Source organism: Lupinus angustifolius, chromosome LG13 (genome assembly GCF_001865875.1).
Source record: "Lupinus angustifolius cultivar Tanjil chromosome LG13, LupAngTanjil_v1.0, whole genome shotgun sequence".
Taxonomy (NCBI): domain Eukaryota; kingdom Viridiplantae; phylum Streptophyta; class Magnoliopsida; order Fabales; family Fabaceae; genus Lupinus; species Lupinus angustifolius.
The window spans coordinates 16,673,477-16,681,995 of record NC_032021.1 but is presented as its reverse complement, the minus strand read 5'-3'; the positions used below and the strand labels follow the sequence as shown (position 1 = coordinate 16,681,995).

The following is an 8,519-nucleotide window of genomic DNA, read 5'->3' as shown; positions in this document are numbered from 1 at the left end:
TGACTATATATAAAACTCATACACCAGTACATACATTATAAGATTAAACATTTCTAGACTCAATAAAACTTAAATTTAAAAGTTAATTTAAGCTAATTATAAAGTAAAAAAATGTTGGCATAAAGATATAAATTTTGTAAGATAAGTTTGTTTCAATATTATATATGATGTTTAAACAATAGTTATTAGAAGAGGTAATTATGTATCTAAAAAAATTTCTTTAACTATACAAAAAAAAAAAATATATCACAAACTCATTTAAGGTACCGTTAAAATATGACTTATCATATATTCGATAATGATAAGAGAGAATGTAAGAACATAAAGAATGAATCTAGAATGTAAGAAGATAAAGATCAAATAGAAAGAATGAAAAGAGAGAAAAAGTGAATTTTAAGAATTGTTTGTTATAATAGAAAAGAAAAAAATGATTTTTTAAGAATATTCAAAGAGAAAAAGTGAAATAGAGAAAAAGAAAACTCTTTCCTTTTTCTATCTTCTTTTTATCTTAAAATCACACGAATCAAACAATGATAGTTAATGTTGTTCCATACTGTGTACACGTGCTGAATGAAATACCGCGTATGATCATGTTTTTCCATTGCTGTCTATGCTATAATTTGACTTACATATAATCCGAAAATTCTAACAATAATAATTCCTTAATAGCAAAGGTATTTCCACTATATATAATAACATAATAAGACAATATTTCATAACATGTCTTTGAGCTATCACACCAAAATGGATCAACAACCTCTTCTATCCGGTAACATTTTTCAATTCTTGCCCCCACTACAATTTTATCCGATAAAGTTTCAATTTTTATAATCAATTTTGAATTTTGATCATGTTTTCAATTCTGGGTATTGATTAATTTATCTGTTGGGTTTGAATTAGAATCGGTTGAGAAAGATAGTGGAAAATGGAGCTCAAATCAGTATATGGGTCTAACCGGTTCTGTGATACCAACTCCTTCAATTTCTGAAGCTGAGGTGAGTGTAGATGAAATAAGATCTGCAGCTGCTAATTCTTCTTCAACTTATTATCCTCCTTCCCTTCATGGTGCTTTGGTTGGTTCTCCTGAGCCTGATCCTACAGGTTTGTGTTTTTGTTATTTCTAATTTTTCATTTCAGTTTTGATGATTACGGGTTCAAATTCCGGAAACAATCTCTCTGCTTGTACGATAAGGCTGCATGCATTGGCTATCTTGTATTGTTTTAATTGGTAGCCTCATGCATTGGACCGCCTTTTTAATTGTTTTAATTGTTTCTGATTAGTGTGTATTTTGTAATTGTTTAAAGATTGTGAAATTTCTTTATATTCCAAAGTAAGAGTGATTATAATAACATTTGATCTAGTGTTGGATTAATTGTTCATTTTTATTCAACATCATCTGTCACAATTATGAGACAAAGAGGGACTTGGTAGAATTTATATCTTGTTATGCTTATTACAATTGATACTACTCATTAAGTAGCTATGATTTTGTGAAATAAAAATCTAAAACAATGATTGGCTAATAGCTGAGTGTAGAATGTATATAGGGAATTTAGAGAGCCAATACCATCATCCTAAACTATGACATAAACCTGTTACTTGTTACAGTGCAAGCTCTTGTTTATCAAGCCGGATATGGAGGAGATTATGGTGGAGCAAGACCCGAATTCCAGAGGTATAATTACTACAATGAAACATGAATGATGTATTTATTGTTGTTCACATAAATGATCCTATTGAAGATAGGGTGTGCGTGAAGTTATATAATTTGTTGCGGGTTTACTGAACGTAAAAGAAAAATTAATACTTGTAGTTTTATTCTACAAACATTTAAACTTTATTGTGGCAGAAATTCGATTGTGGAAATGAAAACCTGTAGAATGTAGAGTGAGTTATCGACGATGGATCAGTAAAATTCATATTTATAATCGTTTATGAAAAGCTGTAATAGGATCTCAAGTCCTTAATTTACAATTCATCACTTGATTTTTCATCAGTAGTTGTGATCAATATGTTCACGTAGCCTATTTTTCATTTTACTCTGGTGTCCATTCGTTCTGCATGGTTTTGGTCTTTCACCTTAGTTAGAGTGAAAGCCTTGAACATGATCTTTGTGCACGTGTGGTGTGTGGTTGGTAGATGGTGATATTTTAGGCAGAAAAAGATTTCCTATCATTTCAGATAGAAGTGATGATGCTCTTGTGTGATATAAAGAAGCTACATATAGATTAACATGTAATCAAGTTGCATATTCTAGAAAGTGTTGGCATTGTGTGGAGAGACATTTATAGCCGGTATTTATGTGTTAGTTGGTACACGTTTTTGTAAAGACATTTTCTTTATTTGTTAGCCGGTCTTTATTCTCACCTACATACATCTGAATAAAGACATTTTCTGTTATTTTCTTTGTAATTGGAGCTCTGCTTCTAGATGTTTTGTTTATATTTCCGGAGCGAAATACCAGTTCCTATCAGATCAACGGTCCAGCATATGTTGGCAAATAATCTTGTTAACTGAGTGTTTCACTTTTAGGCAAATCTTGGATGAAGTAGAGATACGGGAGTTGCTCATTGATCATGTTGGTCATCGTTGCTGTTGGGGTAGCCGTCCTGCTCGAACATGGAAGATTCTTGCAGTGGAAGACTGCAATGTTTATGTAGGAACTCTGGATACATTTATCGAGGAAAGAGAGATCATAAAAGAGACAGAGCCTTACGGTGGGGGCACTATTGATGGAAAGGATAAAGGACCTGAACTGAGTATCTGGGAATTGGATCTAAGGTCTCAGTTCCCTCTTCTATTTGTACCGAACAAAGAAGTGCGGGAAAAGATTCCTCATTCTGAAATTATTGAGAAATGCACAGGTAAATTCAAGATTTGCATCTCCACGTTTCATCAATTAAATTTGTTTGTATAAGTACTGCTATTTTCTTACTACGTCCTTTTACATCTCTTAACGAAACCGTGGAAATTATTTACAGCTTGCACCGGGCGGGGAGGAGTAGTTTGTGCTACATGCAACGGAGACCAAGAACATGGACACTACAAAGAAAATCAGATGACTCAGTGTCCGTCTTGTTATGGAAGGGGTTTGATTGCACATAAAGATGGTTCTGATACTATGTGAGTAGTCTATTTTATCATACTTAGATTAGGTGAAACTACGGTGCATCCGGCTTAAGCTCCTATATGGTCATGCTTCATTATTCTTCATAGCATTGATAGACCGATCTATTTTCCATCGAATGAAATAGAGAAAATAAAAAAAATTGAAATGTAGAATTCAAGACGAAACCATTTGTCTAGGCTGCAATGCTATTCTTAAAGGTGGAAGTTTATACTTGTAATTTACTTAGTCAAGTTGCATTTCTTGCAGATGTGTGAAATGTAATGGTAAGGGAAAGATTCCTTGTGCGACTTGTGGATCTCGTGGACTAATTAAGTGTGGAACATGTAATGGAAGTGGTTCTCTTCTAACGCGCAGTTTGGCCATTATTAGATGGTATGTCAATCTTTCGATCTCAAGTCATATGCTGCGTAATTTTGTATATTTTTTTATAACTGTGAGGGATACCAATCATGAAAAGTTACTGCCTTAGAGCATGCTTCAAAGGTCTATAATAATTTTCTTCAACCTTGATATCTCTATTTATATGGGTAAGTAAAATAAATGTAGAATTTTGTAGGTTTTATAACTTTCTTGCCGAAACTTGTGTTAACTGTCTTATTTTGATTGTCCTTAGTAATATTCGGCATTTATTTACTCCATTTCCGGTCTCCTTCCAATAATGATTTTTTTAATAAAAGAAGTGCAGTAGTATTTTGTTCCAAAATGTGAGTGTTTGTATAAGACGGGAACTCTAGACATGGTAGACATAGATAGTAAGAGGAAAACTCATGTTTGAATAGCGTACCTCAACAAGTGAAGGAAAGTGTATGTGCAGAGTTGAATGGTTTTTTGCAGATTCATGATAAATCAATCATTAGAATTACTTCTCAATCTCTTATGCCTGATTGAAATCAATCATTAGAATTATCGTAGATTAGATTAGATTAGATTAAATATTGTAAACTTACAAGATTCATTTTTAGTATTGTACAACTTCTTATATGTAATCTTCTCTGAAGCTGCTCCTACAGTTTTATGCTTACTATAAGTGACAATGCTGAATAAAAATATGTGTATGTATGCTGTTACAGGAAGACACTTTCAACTAGGAAAGTAAATGCAACTAGTGGAGCAGCATCAGTACCAGATGAGGTTTTCCATAGATCCAAAGGGGTTCAACTCTGCAACACTCAGGCTTACCAATGCACTCCGGCCTTTTTCGCCGATTCATTTTTTCTCAACAAGTTCTCATCTGAGGTCATCGCAGATAGGGCTGTAGTACCTGCCACAGCAAGGGTGATATGTGAGAGACATGCGATCTCGGTTGTGCCAGTAACTCGTGTTACCATGGCTCATCGTGGCCGATCCTTCAGTTTCTATATTATCGGATACAGCAGGGAGGTGTACTTGAAGGATTATTACCCTTCTAAATATTGTTGGGGCTTGTGTCCATGTTTGGAGTGGTTGAAGTTGTAAAGTTGAAACTTTTCATCATGGTGGCATTGGGAATTAGTACATATTTTCCATCTACAGTTACTTGTGAGTTCTCTATTGTTTGTTCTGTGACTGTTACTTTGTTAGTAGCAGAATCATAAATTATGGGCTTGAAGGTTTTGTAAATGAAATTTATCATTTCATTATTGTGTTGTATGGTTCACAAATGTTGCTGTTAATTATTTAAATAAAAGACTTCTTACTCAGTTTTGCTTCAATTATCAATTGGCTTGTATGGATCACAAGCAGAAATTTAGTTACAACTTGCAAGAATAGTGTATTGTACAGTCTATTATCTATCTCAGCTTGAAGGTTGTAATTTGAATCTGGTTGTGATTCTTTGTTTGATCATAAGTTTTCAACTTAGCATTGTGAGTTGTAATTTATCTTACTTCTAAATTCTTCATATAGGAGGAATTCTAACTCTTCCAAGCCCATGATTTGCGAACAAAGATTTATTGTCCCAAATCACGTCTCGCGCTAATGAAACATGTGATGTCAATTAAAAAAAAATGTTCAATATTTTTTCTGTTTTTGCGTCATTATTATTATTTATGGTTTATATTTTATAATCATACAATGAAAACTTTTTACATCATACAACACATTAATAACATAAGTTGCTAATGTTTCAAAAAAAAAAGTAATGATATGTAATCTTTAATTCAGAGTTCAATCTTGATCTCAAATTTCTCAACAATAGAAAAATCTAACATGAGAAAAAGTAATTTCAATAGTTTTGTACCACACTATAATAAGGCAAAACCTGAATAAAGAAACACTGGATTTACAATACAAGCTTCCATGTAACATACTCCTTCAGATCTATTCCTGAGCATCTTTAACAGATTTATCTACAACAATATTCACTTTCTTGTACTCAAATTCTACAGGCTGCATAACATACTCCTCCGGTGCCACCGGACGCCTATTGCCGAATATGGTCCACACATAAAGCAATATGAATGCTGTCAAAGCTCCACATCCAGCACCATATATCATTGCAGCTAGAACTCTTAACACACAATCACTCCTTGATTTCGCTGCCGGAATCACAGTATCCTTCTTAGCAAGGACCATTGGATCCAAAGGCTCAGAATGCATCCAATGTGGAAAATGCTTTACAATAAAGCTCCATGAGTAGAGAGAGCATGCTTGAGAAGAATCACCATTCACAGGACTAAATCCTACGAAAAATTCTTCGGCATCCCACACATTTGAGAGGTTAATTGTATGCCATAGCAATGGATCATATGGCCTTGAATGACCATATTGACTCAACCTTACTTCGAAGCGCCTCGAACTCGCTTCATAATCAATCCAAGCATGCAATCTTTCACCACTTAGACTCACATTGACAGAAGAACCATTGCTAATTTTATCAATAACTGAATTTCCAACATTAATGCTCACACTACAATAAGCATAACCCTCACTTTTACCATCTCTTGAAGCACTAAACTCAACACCAATGACCTTAAACTCACTTTCTCTCAAACCAAAAGAAGAACAATTATCAAAAACCTTACCTTCAAAACCACTTGGAACCATAACAAAAGCTAATCCATTCATATCATCCAATGAGATTGAAAAATCAAAGTAAGTTGAAAATGAGTTAAGTTCCATTGATTTACCCTCAACAAGCTTAATTGGCTTCCTACTCATGATTTTTCCACTGGCTCCTGAACTACCATACCCAGAAGAAAGAAAAACTTCAGACCCACCATTGATAACCTTTGCATTTCCATAAAGGGCCAAACTTGACTCAAAATTTGGATCCTTTTCAAAATCTGTGAAGGAAAAGGATGAAATTGGGTCAAAAGCTTGGGTTTTGAGGAACAAAATGAGGAATGTTAGTGCTGTGAAGTGGTGGGAAGTGGAAAATGAGGCCATAATTGAAAAGGGTAAAAGCTGAATCTTGATGGGGTGTTGTGTAAGACTAGAATTGGTGTTGGGTTGATCCCATTTTTGTTGCATCAAAAGGGTGAAATTGCAATTTATAGGGTTTGAGACAGTAAAGAAAGGAAAGCATAGGAAGAAAGTAACGAATATTTGGAAAGTAGTTGAAGTTGGGAGGTTAATAACAAAAATGTAATATTTAAGACTATCACTATAAACTACTCGCGTGTTGACATGCATTGTCGTACCTGTCAACGTATAGTTTATATTTTATAAATTCAAATATAATTTTTTGCGCTAAATTTACGGTTGAATTTATTTAACTGGTCTAATATTCAATTTTTTAAATACACTTTTAAAATAAGAAGATAATAAGGATAAAATAAGAAAATAATATTATATTGTTTTTTGGTAGAAAAAAAATATTGAGGACAAAATAGGAAAACACAAATTACACCATGATGGGTAGTTATTTTGTGTTTTCCCTTTATCAACAGTATAGAAGTATAGATATAGATATAGATAATGATTTATACACCTCTAAAAAAATTACTCACTATTTATTTATATTAAAAAAAATTAAAATCAATTTAAACATTACTAATATAAGTAATCATATATAAGATTAGTATAATGTTAGCGCGTGTATTTTTTTTCTCTTTTATGAAAATTAAATAAGGTTGAAGGTAGTGATGCTATGTCTAGTTGAGATTGAGTAGTGCATTACCTGAACCTACACTGTTGCTTCATTTTTTGATCTAGACTCGCCTCAGACTCATGCTAATATCTGTTGGTTCTGCTACCCACGGGTTATTTTGTACCTAGTGGATCTATGAGTACCCACAAATTATAAAAATAATTTTCAATAATTTATGTAATTGTGTATTTGTTTACTACAATCTTATATGTTATTTATGTGATCAACAGAGAAAAAATTATAAAAAATAATTTAAAGTTTGAAACACATTTTAAATTGACTAATTCAACATTATGACATAAAATTGATTTAATAAGAATTGTTCATTGAACATAATATTATATTACATATATCAATTAACAATATAACATCACATCACTACTTAACAATGTAATATCATTATTTAACAACATATCAATTATTTTTACGAATTAACAATATAACATTATAGATTAACAGTATATATATACATAGAGGGATCCATGTATTTCACATATTAGCTATCAATTATAGGAAATCTGATAGTATATATCTACTCACTAATTCAAACCACTGGATTTATCTAGAATTGATGGGTAAGATGTGGAGTAAGTGGATTATCTCCCATATATATATATACGAAGGAATAGTAGGTCCGACTACCCATGCGCCTGGGTAACTCATTGCCTAGATCACACTCATCCAACAATGGGTCTTAAAATTTCGGGTCTCATTACTACGAGTCCAAAAATATGGACTCAGACCCAACCGATTGCGGGAATTTTTGTGGATAATTGGGTACCCATTGCTATCCCTAGTTGAAGGTGGTTGTTTTTTTCTCCAACTTAGGGAGTCACACTGTCTTTTATTGGTGGTTGAAAAGAGAAAAAATGTATACATTAGATGTTATACATTATCAATTTATTATATCTTTTTTCATTTTTAATTATTATTGACTTTCAAAAAAAGAAAATAATACAAATAAATAATAGATAATATATTAACTGTGTATAAATCTTTATATTAATAATGTATAAATATTATACTACTTATAAAAAGAACAATTTAAGCCTTTTTTTTTCTTTTTGCACAATTCACATGTTCTATACAAGTAATTTCCTTTTGCTTAAACAAAGGAATATTATACTAATCACATTTCCGCTTTATTTATTCAATAATTTACTCAATCATTAATTTAACATTTAAATTTAATATTTTTAAATTGACAAACCAACCTCATGAAATTCCAAAATATAAATAAAAACATTATAGGTGTGCTTTCCTTGTCTTGTTCCTTAACCCAACACATACAAACTATACTATATATATATATATATATA

General features: G+C 32.2%; 2 protein-coding genes across 2 annotated transcripts; one reads left to right on the top strand and one right to left on the bottom strand.

Moving 5' to 3' along the window:
• Positions 659–4,756, top strand: LOC109325216 (protein SSUH2 homolog). Its single transcript, XM_019557418.1, has 7 exons — positions 659–769; positions 901–1,101; positions 1,610–1,676; positions 2,534–2,865; positions 2,983–3,124; positions 3,378–3,503; positions 4,202–4,756. The coding sequence occupies exons 1-7, from the start codon at positions 721–723 to the stop codon at positions 4,584–4,586; spliced, it is 1,302 nt and encodes a 433-aa protein (XP_019412963.1). The 5' UTR covers positions 659–720; the 3' UTR covers positions 4,587–4,756.
• On the bottom strand, positions 5,269–6,669 carry LOC109325217 (L-type lectin-domain containing receptor kinase VIII.2-like). The gene has a single exon (XM_019557419.1). The coding sequence runs from the start codon at positions 6,579–6,581 to the stop codon at positions 5,430–5,432; it is 1,152 nt and encodes a 383-aa protein (XP_019412964.1). The 5' UTR covers positions 6,582–6,669; the 3' UTR covers positions 5,269–5,429.

Bases quoted from the DNA above. Each gene is read 5' to 3' on its own strand.
- LOC109325216 (XM_019557418.1), top strand. From the start codon at position 721: ATGTCTTTGAGCTATCACACCAAAATGGATCAACAACCTCTTCTATCC. The intron at 1,102-1,609 runs GTTTGTGTTTTT...TACTTGTTACAG, and splicing joins TCCTGAGCCTGATCCTACAG to TGCAAGCTCTTGTTTATCAA. The intron at 3,504-4,201 runs GTATGTCAATCT...ATGCTGTTACAG, and splicing joins AGTTTGGCCATTATTAGATG to GAAGACACTTTCAACTAGGA.
- LOC109325217 (XM_019557419.1), bottom strand. From the start codon at position 6,581: ATGCAACAAAAATGGGATCAACCCAACACCAATTCTAGTCTTACACAA.